Here is a 16,028-nt window from a genome sequence, read left to right as displayed (position 1 = left end):
CTAACAGTTGTATATTTCAGTTTTTAGTAGTAACTTATGATGTTACCGTATTTTAATTCATATTGATCCCTAAATTGCTTTTATGCACTGTTCTAATCCACCTGAGTTTCATGTAGAGCCAGTTTGGTGTAGTGGTTAAGTTCGTGGACTCTTTATCTGGGAGAACCGGGTTTGATTCCCCACTCCTCCACTTGCACCTGCTGGAATGCCCTTGGGTCAGCCATAGCTCTCACAGAACTGTCCTTGAAAGGGCAGCTTCTGTGAGAGCTCTCTCAGCCCCACCTACCTTACAGGGTGTCTGTTTTGGGGATGGGGGGAAGAGGAAGGTAAAAGAGATTGTGAGACTCTGAGATCACAGTTTATGGTGGGGTATAAATCCATTATCATCATCTTCTTTGTCTTCTACATGTAATTTCTGTTATTTATATGACTTATTTTACTTTGTAAATGCTTTTGTCAATTAATAGAATATTTGAAACAGTCAAAAAATAAAAATAAAACAAAAATTCCAATTTAAACATGAAGTGGATCCAGGCAAAACCATTCCCATGATCTTATCACAAGCCCAGACACTTGGAACGTAGACACACTATTAGCAGGCTGCAGGGGCCAGACATTTCCCGCCTGCTACCGCTACACATGTATTAACTGGCATATGTGATTAATGTATTTTCAAAATACCATCAGCTGCCTGGAACACTTACAGGGGTACTTTGCTTGCAGTCACAGTTATGTTTTAATCAGACTAAAAGATTCGGGAGGGGTTTTTTTTTTTTTGGAGGTCAGAAAATAAAGCCATTTAAACCAAAAGATGCACTTCCCCCTCTGAAATGACAGACAGGCACCAGTCTCTTTAAAATAAAATTTAAAATATCAGGGCCAACTTCAGTACCCCCCACCCCCAACCTGACCTCAATTGTCTTCTCAGCATTAAGAATTCTGCCACTCTCCACTAGACCTCATGTGGATTTCAAATCGTACTGTGAACGTTTCTTTCAGGGTTTTGCATAAAAGAAAAATGCTGACGGGATACACCTGGCAGGACTTGCACGAACATGTGTAAAGCTGTATTACTCCTAGGAAAGATGCCCCCCACCAACACCACACAAAAGTTCCTGTGATTGCCGGGCTTCCGATCAGACAATTTGACTGGAACTAGGCAGCTGCTTGTTTTTCAGAGCAGATAAGTGGCTTTTCAGATGAAGAGGAGGGAAAAGAACAGTGATTGTAAGCAGCGCTTTTATTCCACTCAAGCTCCTTTGACAATACTTGCGCTTCCTCTCCTTATGCAAAACCAAGCATCTAAGGATGTCACTTGGGCTTGTGAGTGCTTCTACGTTCCTAAGCCTGGAAAACAATTCCATCAAAGAAAGGTGACGGGGAGCCAACAAATCACACACACACATCCTTTGCTTGTGGTCAGGGTTTTTTATGCCCCTTTCATTCTTCCCTTCCCTAAAGATAAATCTCCTGCCTTTCCTGTTCAAGGGAAAGTGGCACTTGACCATTTGTCTTTCAAACTCTGTAGCTGAGGTGTGACTTTCCCTATCTCTCCTAGGATTAGCTCTTCCGCTGGGAGATCTCCCCCCTCCCACCCCCACCCCGCTCTTCCCTTCAAATTCTGTTACCCAGGAAAGAAAGATGTGTGTGTGTCTAAAGAGCCATCAAGACGCAGCTGAGGTATGGTGAACTCATAGGGCCTTCAAGATAAGAGATGGAAAAGAAGGGTTTTACCGTTGCCATCCTCTGCACAAAACTGGAGTCCAGTAGAACCTTTAAGACCAACAAAGTTTTATTCAGAATGTAAGCCTTCATGTGTATGCACACTTCAATGAAAGTTTGCATTCTGAATAAACTTTGTTGGTCTTAAAAGTGCTACTGGACTCCAATTTTGTTCTATTACTTCAGACCAACATGGCTGCCTACCTAGATCATCATCTGCACAGTGAACCTGGAATTCCTTGGTGGTCTCCCATGCAAACACTAATCAGAGTGGGGCTGAACTAGATCTTATGGCAGCTACTGATCAGACTTGGAGCCGCCAATGCCATTTTAGAGAGGAATCTGACCATTTAAAAATCCTGCAGGGGCCCAATCCCCGCTGGGCTTGTGATCAAACAGAACCAGGTGATCTTGTACCCCCCCCCCCGCCCACATGCCTTCTCAAGTGTCAGAACAGAAGTGGGGAGTTGTTTCAGCACTCAAAAAGGCATATGGTGGGGGAGAAGAACTGTGGTTTGGCTCTGCACAGGGGTAGAGAGATTTTTTTTAGCACAAGATTAGGAAAGTTCTAGAGGAAGAAACAGAATACAACTGGTCAGCAGCATTCCCTCTAAGCTGAGTTAGTGTGGGCTTTGTTGTTGTTCAGTCGCACAGTTGAGTTCAACTCTTTGCGACCCCATGGACAAAGTCACGCCAGGCCCTCCTGTCTTCCACCATCCTCCAAAGTCTGCTCAAATCCGTGTTTGTTACATCAGTAATGCTGTCCAGCCATCTCATCTTTTGCCTTCTGTCTTTCCTAGCATCAGGATCTTCTCCAGTGAGTGCTCCCTTCTCATTTGGTGGCCAAAGTATTTGCGCTTTAGCTTCAGCATCTGACCTTCCAGCTCACAGTTTTTTAGACTCTGGTTCATACGTTTTTATCTTAGCTCAGGAAGGATAACCCCAGAGCAAGCTAATTTATGCAGTAGCCAAATCACTCTCTCACAACTTTAATGCCAGTAGCTCATGAAGCAGAATTTTTGCTCACAAGACTGTACAGCTTAGAGGGAGAATTGCTGGCTCTGGGGGCACCTTGCTCTGGAGCAGTTGGCATGAGAACCACTCTTTGGATCAGAAATGAGCACATGTCCTCTCAAAGGGCAGAGTCCGCTGAACATGGGGTGTATGGCACGTGGTGGTCCATAGTGCATTTTGGGGTGCAGAGGGCAAGCAGTCAAAACAATTCCTTATTCAAATCTCCTTTGGAATACAGGCTTCTAGGTGGCACTCCAAATGGAAGTTTGTGGCACTGGAACCACTGTTTGGACCGGGCACCACTGCATGTCTTCTTGCAGGGGACAGTCAGTGTCTTGAGCATGGGGATGGTCTCCTGGGGTGGTCCAAATTTTGGTTTGGGGTACAGCCTGGTCCCAGTGTCTGCCTGTTTGAGTGTCCTGCTTTGGAGCAGCTGGCATGAGAACTGCTCTTTAGACCATGGGGCAGCACATGTCCTCTCGAAGGGCAAAGTCCCCTGAATACAGGGATGTACGATATATGGGGGTTCAGACCTTATTTTAGGGTTCAGAGCTTTCAAACTCTCCTCAGTGTTTTGGTTGAATTCACAAATAAGCAACAAATAAGGAATGAATAAGGAACCAACTTCAGCCTCCTGGTTAGGTACCCTGAACAACTAAAAGGGAACTGAAGGCATTTAAAATCAACTCCACACTGTAAGACAAGGATGCCCATCAGCCAATGTATAACCATTTTCTGTAATTTATTATTATTTACTGTTTTAGAGGCTTACAAGAAAGAGGAATTGAAGATATGATAAAATAACACAAGAGACCATACTGTCAGGCTCACACTCTAAGCTAAGCAAATAATCCATAAGTCTGTTTATTGATTTTATTTATAACCTTCCTTTCTTGCTGAGACGAAAGGTGGATTACAAAATGTTTTTTTTAAAATGCAATCAAACATTGGTATTCAAACTAAATCAAACTAAAAGCATTGGTATTCAACTCCAATTTTTAAAAATGTATTTACTTTGGTATTTAAACCCTGTCACAATGAGTAAAATCTCTAGGGTCTCAAGTCCAGATTGTTGGAGGAACTATAAAACTAAAGGCTCCCTGTATCATATGTGGTGGAAATGTCCAACAGTGTCAAATTTTTGGAATAAAGTGGTAGAGCAAATAAAACTTATATTCGATCTAACCATTCCAGTAGATTTAAAACTTCTTTTATTTGATATCTGGCCTGATAAATTGCTGAGTAAAGATCAGAAAACTTTGATCATGACAAGACAATGCAGGCGATAGCTTGTATGATGATTGCTAAAAATTAGAAACCCCCCAATCCCCCCACAATTGAAATGTGGTATGATAAGTTATAGGACCAGTATGTAACGGGTAAGACAGTGGATAACCCTTTCTTTGAAAATGATACTGATTTGACTATAGATTATGATTTGCTTTGGGCCCCGGTTTTGGAATTCTTTGGGAATATTTCCCTTTTGCCTGATAGAATGAATTGTATGAACCCCCAGAGAGCACTGAGGTCAGCCGGGAAAAACTTGCTGACTATCCCTGGACCGAGAGAGGTGAAGTTGCAAAGCACCCGTAACCGGGCCTTCTCCTCTATAGCCCCGAGCCTATGGAACCAACTTCCAGAGGAAATGCGGGCCCTGCGGGACCTAGAACAGTTCCGCAGGGCCTGCAAGACCTTCCTCTTCAGACTGGCTTTCGCGGATGAAAATGGAAATTGCGAAGGAAACCGCCATCAGAAAAAGTAAACATAGCATTAGCACTTTTAAAAATTAATCAATTTAATTTTAAAACTTAACCAGATTTTAATTAAATGCTTATAATGTTTAATGTAATTTTATTCATTTGTATAATTTAACCCTGAACTGTGTTGTTAGCCGCCCTGAGCCTGCTCCGGCGGGGAGGGCGGGATACAAATAAAATTTGTTGTTGTTGTTGTTGTTGTTAGGCTGTTTCTTAATTCTTAATACCTAGCATATTATGTCGTGTTTTTGTAAACTGTTTGTTATATGTGTCCAATGATCTAAATTGGATTCTTGTATGTTAGATTTATATTTTTATTATTTATTTTCCATATGCTCCCTTTAATTTAAAAAACAAAAAACAAAATATTTTTAAAAACTGTAATCAAACACCATAAGATATCCAACAAATAATGCAACAGGACTACAAATACAGAATTAGAAAACAATGCAAGCAAACCCTGTCTATAAGACGAAGGAGGGGTGGCGTGCAGAGCGCAATTCTACATGAAGAATGTTATTAATAAAGGAAGCCCATCCTGAAATATCACCCACACCAGAATGTTTGTCACATTTTAAAGCGAATGCTGTATATTAAATATTTTTAATCCATTCACTTTGAGCCCCACAGAATGTATTTTCTATGTAGACACAAGTCCCTCTATGTCATGGGTACTGGGGACCCTGCAGAAGAAGCTGAGCCTGCAGAAGAAACTGTGCCCCTGCCACCTGCACCAGTGCCCCTGCCTCCTGCTGGAGAAGATCCAAGCCCCCCTGCCTCGCCCTCTCGGGTGGCTCATGTACAAGTCCGCCTTCGTCAGGACCTCAGGGATCGGAGGAGGGCGGCACGCTCACGAGCAAGACGCTCCCTGAGCCCTGAGTTTTGAAAGGATTCTGGCCCTTCTAGGAGTGAGGATACTTGAGTCTCAGCAGGATCCTGGCTGCCTCTCTGAGCCAGCAATTAGCCCAAATGGGCAACAGACAGCAGAGGGCTATATAGCTGTGGGCTTTGGGAGGAGGCTTTGTGGAAGCAACTAGTCACTTACCTGATGTTCTAGCATCCACTTCGGCTTTTGACTTTGGCTTCTGGACCCCCTGACTTTGGCTTTGACTTCTGAACCCCCTGACTTCGGCTTCTGAACCTCTGACCTGCGATACCTGGACTGTGATTCGGTTTTGGCGCCTTGGACCCTCTTTGCTCACCAGCTACAGACCTTGGACTGCCCCTGGACTTTGCCTGACCCGGCCCCAGGCCGTGACACTCTACTCCCATCTCTCAATTTTTCCATTTTTCTTTCATTGGTTTTTTTAAAAAAATATTTCTAATCTTTCTTGCTCCATTTCCCCTCCCCATCTCTACTACTTCTTGAAGCAGCTTGGTGACACTACAAGGCTTTTACTCTCCAATCCCATAAATGTACAAAGTTAGCAGAAAATTAGCACCAACTAGACTGGAAAAACCAATATTTACTCTCACGCCTCAGATTCAGCAGGAGCTCACAGGAGTGCAGCTCCTGAACCTTTCTGATGGTCCCCCCTCCTCCTCTTCCCCACCTACCTTGTCCATTGAATACTAGGTGCAGTTGCATAACAACCCCTGAATTAGGAGAGTGGGCAGCCAGCCAGCCACCAGCAGTCCTCATTAACCCCTGGAGAAGCCCCTGCCACCCTTTCTCCACTTCTTACATTATTTTGGGTGGTGAGTGGCTTGCTGGCCTTTTGATTACGGGGGTGGGGGTGGCCCAGGAGAGCCCCAGGCGAGCGAGGCCTGCTTGAGCTGGCTGGATCTTTAGCCAGCCCAAGCAGCCCTCACCCACCCGGGGTTCTCTTTACTGCGTTGGGTTGCTTTTGGTTGGTGAGGAGGCAGCATATTTTTCTACAAAATGGCCCCTGCTTGCTCTACTATATGCTTCTGAACGGAGGAACAGGAGGGTTTAAGGTCTATTGGTATAGCATGTGATCTGCATGCAAAAGTTCCAGGTACAGTCCCCTGATGTCTCCAGTTAAAGGAGATCAGGTATCAGAGAGACCTCTCTGCCTGAGCTGCTGCCAATAAGAGCACAGAGTACTGAGCTAGACTCAACCAATGATCCAATGTGGTGTGAAGTAATTTCATAGGTTCAATGCAGGAGCTCACCAGTTCTCAGTATCACTTTCTACAGGTTTGGATGAGACTGGGGTCTTCCCGCAAAGGGATGCAGCAGCGGGCATCTGGAATTCTCCCTGGGTATTTGTGCAAATATTATTAGAGGACAGGGATACAATCAGTTCATGGGATTTCTATGTGGACTTGGACCACAGGGATGACGAGAAGATAAGGATTTAGAGTTGGGAGTGAGCAGTGAAGTGGCCAAATTTGCGGATGACACTAAATTGTTCAGGGTGGTGAGAACCAGAGAGGATTGTGAGGAACTCCAAAGGGAACTGTTGAGGCTGGGTGAGTGGGCGTCAACGTGGCAGATGCGGTTCAATGTGGCCAAGTGCAAAGTAATGCACATTGGGGCCAAGAATCCCAGCTACAAATACAAGTTGATGGGGTGTGAACTGGCAGAGACAGACCAAGAGAGAGATCTTGGGGTCATGGTAGATAATTCACTGAAAATGTCAAGACAGTGTGCGTTTGCAATAAAAAAGGCCAACGCCATGCTGGGAATTATTAGGAAGGGAATTGAAAACAAATCAGCCAGTATCATAATGCCTCTGTATAAATCGATGGTGCGGTCTCATTTGGAGTACTGTGTGCAGTTCTGGTCGCCGCACCTCAAAAAGGATATTATAGCATTGGAGAAAGTTCAGAAAAGGGCAACTAAAATGATTAAAGGGCTGGAACACCTTCCCTATGAAGAAAGGTTGAAACGCTTAGGGCTCTTTAGCTTGGAGAAACGTCGACTGAGGGGTGACATGATAGAAGTTTACAAGATAATGCATGGGATGGAGAAAGTAGAGAAAGAAGTACTTTTCTCCCTTTCTCAAAATACAAGAACTCGTGGGCATTCGATGAAATTGCTGAGCAGACAGGTTAAAACAGATAAAAGGAAGTACTTCTTCACCCAAAGGGTGATTAACATGTGGAATTCACTGCCACAGGAGGTGGTGGCGTCCACAAGCATAGCCACCTTCAAGAAGGGGTTAGATAAAAATATGGAGCAGAGGTCCATCAGTGGCTATTAGCCACAGTGTGTGTGTGTGTGTGTGTGTGTGTATATATATATATATGTATATATATATATATATTTGGCCGCTGTGTGACACAGAATGTTGGACTGGATGGGCCATTGGCCTGATCTAACATGGCTTCTCTTATGTTCTTATGTTCTTAGGAACTTATTTTGTACTGCAAGAAGAGAAGAGGAGCAGTGTTGGCTAGGATGCTCAGGCACAAAATGAGTATTCACTGCAACTTTTACTTCTCATTTCCCCTTCAGAGCTGAAAATTACGGTTTTAAGTGGCAATATAATAGTTATATACATACTATAATTAATCCCTAGACAAAGATAATGCTGCTAGAAGAGATCGTCAACACACACAGTTGAGGAGTAAGCGCTACTCTTTTGAGTGACAGCTCCACATATAGAGGAGAAAAGGAAAAAACACATTTCTGATTACATAAAACCCTGCTGACAACATGTGTGTGCGTATTTGGCTCTATTTATTACCACAGTTTTGTAACTAGTTTTCCATTTATCGCCTTTCGTCAGCAGATCTATTTCTTTCTTGCATTCACCCATTAAAGTCTTCATTTTCCCCAGTAATAACTCTTAACGCAATCATAATTCAAGATGCCCCTCACATGAGGAGAGTTATTGCTGCTGCTGAAAATCTGCCAGAGGGGGGGAAAAAGGTGTATAGATTGTGCAAACTGGATCAGTGCGATTTTAAATCGCCATGGCAACACTGACATCATCCATTTTAAATGGTAGCATTTATATTTCAGGAACATTATATTCCAAATATACTACAGGAGGCTGACAAAGTTGAACACTGCTTGTATTTGTGAACATGAGGCTGAATGAACTGCAAACAAATATTCGAAAAGTTAAAGGGTTCACAGGGCAGAATCCAAATCACCGCCAACAAAGTCCCGCTTGCATATGGAGCTTGTCATACACACACCCTGCTTTCCAATAACACCCCTAAAAAGCTGCCTGCAAGGTCAGGGGAACTTCCAGAGGGGCACACATCATAAATTGCGAAGGGTCTCTTCTGGAAGGGAATGCCACCGCTGCCCGCAATCTGTGTAAAAGTGCTTTCTGTTCACACGTGGGGATATGACCGCACGCTTTTTTGGGAGGAGGGGCTCTTACTGAACTAATTAATTTGCACTGATAAAGATTCTTTATGCAAATTTCCTTAATACTAGCCTTTATACCACCATAACTGCTGAAACATAAATGTGTTGACTAATTAACCTATGAGTAGAACATCTGCCCTGTTCTAGACGGCACAGGCTAGCTGGATCTGGTCGGATCTTGGAAGGTAAGCAAGGTCAGTCCTGGTTAGTATTTGGACGGGAGACTGCAAAGGAAGTCTTAGATTGCTATGCAGAGGCAGACAATGGCAGACCACCTCTTGCCTTTAAAACCCTATGGGGCCCCGATAAGTTGCTTTAACTTGATGGCGCTTTCCACCACAGAATGTCTGCCAACAGTACCTTCTCGCCAAAATAAAGCAAGTAAAAATAGAGGTATTGAATGAACATGGTGCATGCCTGCTTCATCGATGATACTGGGCAGCCATACCAAAACAACATACCTCAGTCTACCTCAGCTCCTGCAAGTTTTGCAGAAATGTAAGGGAAGTAAGTTCTTATGTATTTTGAAAGAGAGACAAAAAGCATGAGCTTAAGCCCCACTGAAACCAAGTGGGCATTATGTGTGTGTAAGACATCTGATTGCACCCCATGTTTCTAAGACCCCAGAGGTTAAAAGTGGAAGGGCCACTAGACAGATACCAAGAAAGTGCAAATTCAAAGCATAAGCAGAAAAGGCCAAATAATACAGCATGTAGGAGTTAATAATCATATAACAACCCACTCCTGCCCTGACATGGACAGCCTAAGCTAACCTGATCTCATCTGATCTAAGAAGCTAAGCAGCGTCAGCCCTGGCTAGTACTTGGATGGGAGACCGTAAAAAAAATACCAGGTTGTGACGTGGAGTCAGGCAATGGCAAACCACCTCGGAACGTCTCTTGCCTTGAAAACCCCACATTGTCGCCATAAGTCCTTTGGAACCAGCTCCCGGAAGAGGTGCGGACCCTGCGGAGCCTTGACCAATTCCGCAGGGCCTGCAAGACCATCCTTTTCAGGATGGCCTTTGCGGATTGCTGATTGAAGGATTGATGGATTCGCCTCAGTGACTTTCGCCATCATGCCAACTGCCAGAATAGCGCCAGAAATGTTTACTGTTAATTTATTGTTAATTTTAAACTAGAATGGTTTTAAGAGTAATGTTGATTTTAAAAGTTTGTATAATTATTGTATGGACATGTTAGCCGCCCTGAGCCTGCCTAGGCGGGGAGGGCGGGATATAAATAAAATGTATTATTATTATTATAAGTCAGCTGTGACTTGATGGCATTTTCCACCACCAACCCATTCCTACATAATGCACTGGGAAAGGGTATGAAGCTGAGACGCTTGCACTTTGGAAGGTACTTGCAATTGGCGGGGGGGAAGGACCCACACAGATCCCATCTGCTTGTTTTTTAGTGAAGAAGTAAATTCCAGTAAAAACAGAAAACAACAGGGCCCTAGTCTGGGCTGATAGCTCATTGGTATGATGAGGAAGGATTTTTATGTTTCAGTGGCTACTGCTATGCAGAGCGTTCATAAAGTGCACAGAAACAGATGAATGGTATTAGTCATGGAAATATACATCTTTCCCTGACCCACCCACCACAGAATTGATGGGACATGAACGAGCACCTATACAAGGAGTTCTGTGGCCCCTACATTAATGTTTTGTTTGCAGTCTCAAAAACCTGACAAAGAGGTCAGCCTGGCTGGAAAATGAGCAGGTACAGTGAGCCTGTTCTCTTCCAGAAGCCCAGATGCTGCAGGAGTGAAGGCAAGGACATTTCTGGCTTTGCCAGAGGGCATTGGTCTAAGCACCACTGTGCGGCACAGCCCCCAGTCTCTCAGGAAAGGCTGGATATAAATTTTAATTCTTTTGTCGAACTGCTCTCCCTCCTCTCCTCCTTTCATTGTGCGTCTTTTTAGTTTCTAAGTCTGAGGGCAGGGCCCATCTGTTCATTTGACTCAAAATGCTTTGGGAGTGGACTGGCCATTTAGCTTACAAGGAATATTCCAATTGGGTCACTCCAGTAGTTCTGCCAGTGAGGCAGAGTCCACTCAGCTCAGATGTGGCCAGTGGCACCAGCGATGAATGTCAACAGTTCCCCTGTTGCCTCTTCCATCAGCCCGGCTTGTTCCTGGGTCATTTTAACTCCCACTGTCTTAAATGCAGTCTATAAATATGGCAAATTGTGTGATCCTGTGTAGAATGACTAAATTCACAGAAATCATACGTTTAAAGCTAGATTAACTCAGCCTACAAATGCACCAAAGGCCTCATTTTACTACTCTTGCTCTTCTCCTTTTCTTAAGACTGATTATTTCAAGACAGCTTTGTTACAAGGTGCCTTCTTCCTTCACAGCTCAGTTTCTGCTCGTGATTCCTGCTGAGGATAATACAGATTCAAAATCATTTTTGGACAGCTCTGCACACACAACTGAAATCTCTTTGACTTTCACGTAGCAAAAGACCTCCATGTGAAGATTTCTTGTCAAGCACAAATTCAGAAGAAGTTTTAGGAAGTGGGTGTATTAAAGCAAGACAAGAGATAACTCTTGCTTCTCTTACAATGTACATTATGTTCAGTCCACGTCTGAAATCACACTTCAGTATTTCCTAGATGCAGCAGAACTTACTCCTTAGGAAAAGGCATGGGCTTCAGAGAGAGAGAGAGCCCACGATACCACAGTCAAAAAAGACAAATGAAATTATTTCCAATACTGAAGGGACCCTTTTGCTCATATGCCAGGCAGAATATCATTTCCAGATTTTCCTCAAGTTCCACTTGCCTCCCTTCAAGACGACATTCATTTCGATGGGTATATTTCTCATTTGTCTCACAAAATGAAAGAAAGGAAGAGAAAGCCATTATATGCTTGGCAATTTCTGTGAATTTCATTAACAGAACTGACAAAATGGCTCCAGCTGCTAGTGTGCAAATGTTTTAAAATGCCTGTCCTGTTTTGAACTTCCTTTCAAAGTTCGTACAGTCACAATTCAAATGCTTATATATTTTTGTATGGTTGCATTATGGTGACATACAAGGTGAAAACCAGTCAGGTGTAGGAGATGGCATGTCAGACACGGCCTGGGAAGATCCAGGTTCAGATCTCCACTAAGCTACAAAGCTCACTGGGGCACCTTGGGCCAATCACCTTCTCTCACTCTAACCTGCCTCAAAAGGGGTTTGTGTTGGTGAAAATAAAACAGGAGTCTCTACTTTTATGGAGGACAAACTTTCAAAGTTTCTTTTTTTTCAAAGTTAATTTCAAATTAGGATACTAGAAAGTCACATGCAAAGCTATTATAGTATTACAAAGTAATGACATATTGTATAAACATGCTAGCCATCTTATAATAACATTTTCCTTGTCTTGTCCAGCCCATGTATGGCCAGGGCTTTTTTTGTAGCAGGAGCTCCTTTGCATATTAGGCCACACACCCCTGATGTAGCCAATCCGCCAAGAGCTTACAGTAGGCCCTGTACGAAGAGCCCTGTAAGCTCTTGGAGGATTGGCTACATCAGGGGTGTGTGACCTAATATGCAAAGGAGTTCCTGTTACAAAAAATGCCTTTAACTGCCTGTAATAAAATACATGTATTTTTGGTTATGATTTTATTTTAAATTCTGCTTTTAATTTTTGGCCCTTATTGTATATTAACCTTTAGGTTCTTGATAACTTCATCAACAATCCCATGAGGTAAGTCATGCGGAGAGCATGCAACTGGGCCAAGGATACTCAGTGAGCTTCCATGGCAGAGTGGGGATTCAAACCTGGATCTTTCAAAAAGAAGACGACTGTAGACTTATACCCCGCCCTTCCCTCTGAATCAGAGTCTCAGAGCAGCTTACAATCTCCTTTATCTTCTTCCCTCACAACAGACAATCTGTGAGGTAGGTGAGGCTGAGAGAATTCTTACAGAAGCTGCCCTTTCAAGGACAACTCTGCAAGCAGTATGGCTGACCCAAGGTCACTCCAACAGCTGCAAGTGGAGGAGCGGGGAATCAAACCCAGTTCTCCCAGATAAGAGTCAGTGCACTTAATCACTACACCAAACTGGCTCTCCCAAGATCCTAGTCTGATACTCTAACACTAAACCACACTGTATCTCCATTTCCCTCAATCCAGTATACAGGATTCCAAATGAAAGTCTGCCCTTGCAAACAAGGGCTTAGAAGCCCAAGAAGGAAGGAAATTAGGGAGGGGACTGGTTTGGAACAAAGACACCATGAGCATGGAGGGGTTAAGCTTCCTTCCACTACCACTTCTCCATCTTACTGAAAGTAGTATGAAGGGGGAGGCAGCAAAGAACTGCTCCTTTGGATCCAATCCAACATCTTTCATAGTTTCAATCCGACAGTCTCACATCTGGTTTTTTTACGGTAACCGATTCTAATTATCAAATTGCTACAGGAAGAGAAGCACTGCATATATTAAGAGTTAGGAAAAACAGTAAGACTTGAATGTACTAAAGTACAACCTTTAACCAGCAAACGTTATAAATAAGAGACCCCACTATATCTTGTTGCCCTGACCTGGATAGCCCATGCTAGCCCAATCTTGTCAGATCTCAATAGCTAAGCAGTATCTGGATGGGAGACCACCAAAGACATTCAGGGTCATTTTGCTTAGGCGGGCAACAACAAACCATCTCAACGACTTTTGCCTTAAAAACGCCACAGGGTCACCAAAAGTCAGCTGTGACTGCATGCCAAATACCTTAAATACTGTACATCTCTTAAATGTACAACGTAACTATTTGTACAGGATAATATTGTAAAACTATTCTAAAGACAGGAAGCTTTGTGTTTCCTTATGCAGGGCACGTCCTTTGACACATCATCAGCTCACAAAGATTCCTGACCACACTTCCGGGCTGAGTTCCATGCACACCATAGCACACACCCAACAATTGGCTGCACTGAGCCACTGAAGAATAAGATGGGCAAAGGTGAACAATTGTCTTTCAAGGAAATTTACCTACTATTACAGATCTGGTCATTGAGGAACCTCTGTTAAGCTTCCAAGGAATTCAAAGGTCCCCTAAAACACAACTGGAAAACCACTACTGCAGAAAAATCCATAGTAAAATTGAGGAGAACAGTCTTGTCAGAAATGTATATTTAAATCACAGAGGGAAGTGAGAGACCATCAGCATGCACATACAAATGAAGCACTTTTGTCTAATAGTGAATAAATGAAAAACCTGTATTTGAATAAAGTCAGTCACTGAGCTAGTTTGCCAGAGTCTCAAAATATCCACATAAAAGCCTCAAGACACCTCAGGATATTGTACGTCAAACAGGACTTTTTTTAGAAAGTTGAAAGTTTAAATTAAAGAATATATATATGGAAAATGTTCTTCAGCTTTAATATACATCCAGACACATCAAGCCTTACCTTTGAAGCCATTCTCATGAAAAGCTTATTTTGATCCTCTGCTGTTCTCATTTTTTCATTCCTGACCAAATCCTTCAGGCTCAGATTATCATCGTCCTGAAAATATCTGACCCTTTCCTTATCCATGTGAGTAGTGATCTGAAAGTGAATAGCAAGAAAATGGACATTAATTTGATGTGAGTGCCAAGTTATCTTTAAGAAAAAACTACAAGAAAGGCCAGAGCTTGAATTTTACAGACACCCTCATTTCTGCAATGTAGTTCAAAACTGATATCAAAGTGAATTCATAGTAGCTATCTGATTTCTCATTCATTGTATTAACACAACAGGCCTCTTCATAGCCCTGTTCAAGATGGGCTTGATCATAAAAAGTACCATAAGCAGGTACTTTTATAACTTGGCCAAAAAAAAAAAAGCACTGATCAATGTTTTTGCAAAATGGGCTATTCTGTGAATCCTATCACTTTAGACAGGAGTCAAAGGAAAAGGTTAAAGGAAGACCATCTTCTCAACTACTGTTGCATCAGCTGTCAACCATACCAGCTACAAGTGAAAGATGGGAGTCGGCAAACATGCCACCTCTGCAATTGCTACTTGCACTGCAACCCCTATTTTGTATTCTAAAGAATACAATTTGTTAGATGTCAACATTTTAGAATTTCCTCTTCCCCTGTTCTTTCCCTGGGACACATTTGAAGATCAAATAAAACTTTGGGGGGAAAAGAGTTTGTAGAGCTGTAGTTTTCCATTCTATAACAAAGTATTTCAGAACTACCCTAACAGCTTTCTTACATTGTTTTGGAGTTCTTGTTACATTTGATTCTGTTTCCACCAGATACACTCACAAAGATCGCTCAGGAACTATATTCAAATAAGCAGTGAAATAAGAATTTATAATTATTAAGTAAATACACACAGTCTGTCTTTTCCTCCTTCCTCCTTTTGGTTCCATTGGTTCTCCTGGAGCATTCACAGGCCAGCTTCTACCAGATTTATCAGTTCTCACAAGGATAACATCATAGTCTTCTTGGATGCTTGTCGTCTGTAACAAGGTTCAAAAACAGGTTTTAACATATGGTAGAGAAGCTAAACAAAAATGAGAAATACAAGCACTAAAACAGATGTATTATATTCATTTTAAATGTCCATAACTGATTTCTAAAACAAAAAAGTGTATGTGTTTATAAAAAAAACTAAAGAAAACAAACTAACCAAAGGGAAATTATTCATGGAAAGAAAATCAGAGGTCATCTTCTATAATTCCTGCTCTGAAGAATATCTGGCCTTAGACGGACATTTAGATGTACCATTCTGAGCCATCCATGAAAGCAAATTCACTATAGTTTCTAAATAAACCAAAATGGGGGAATCAGGCCATGGTTAAGCATTGGTGCCCCATATTACTCTGAAATATTACTAAGGCTGGGAAAAGAAGGAAAAGTTAACTCTGAGAAAAGTAGGTGGGAGTGAGTATATACTCCTAAAGCTGGCTTCTGGTTCATAAAACATGGTTGGCAAGGGTCCAGGGTTTCTTCTGTATCAGACCCAAGCAATGAGATTTCAGTGAGTGGGGAGATTATTTTTAAATTTGTTGGGGAGGGAAGAGATAATAAAACCAAATTAGAGGGGCTGTGTCTAAGCTTCTTGCTTAGTAATTAGAAAGCAGCAGCTCATTGTATTTTAATTGATTAAATTAGCTCTAATAAGGGGAATGTCATCAAAATTGGGTATATTAAAACAGACTTTGTCAAGCTTGATAAACACCTATATAAATCTCAATCCAAAGCCATTTTCAGACAATTGAACAATGTGTCTGGCTCACATCTGCTCATCCTGCC

General features: G+C 42.5%; 1 protein-coding gene across 1 annotated transcript in view; it reads right to left on the bottom strand.

The window, feature by feature from the left end:
* Positions 1-16,028, bottom strand: part of CWF19L2 (CWF19 like cell cycle control factor 2) — a 109,265-nt gene that overhangs the window by 26,877 nt on the left and 66,360 nt on the right. The window contains exons 12-13 of the mRNA XM_060234864.1: positions 15,107-15,232; positions 14,191-14,328 (exon numbers count right to left, since the gene is read on the bottom strand). Of these exons, the coding sequence (XP_060090847.1) occupies positions 14,191-14,328; positions 15,107-15,232 (264 nt within the window). The remainder of the gene's footprint in view (positions 1-14,190; positions 14,329-15,106; positions 15,233-16,028) is intronic.

The sequence above is a fragment of the Heteronotia binoei genome, chromosome 3, assembly GCF_032191835.1.
Source record: "Heteronotia binoei isolate CCM8104 ecotype False Entrance Well chromosome 3, APGP_CSIRO_Hbin_v1, whole genome shotgun sequence".
NCBI classification, from domain to species: domain Eukaryota; kingdom Metazoa; phylum Chordata; class Lepidosauria; order Squamata; family Gekkonidae; genus Heteronotia; species Heteronotia binoei.
This window is presented reverse-complemented; position numbering and strand designations above follow the sequence as displayed.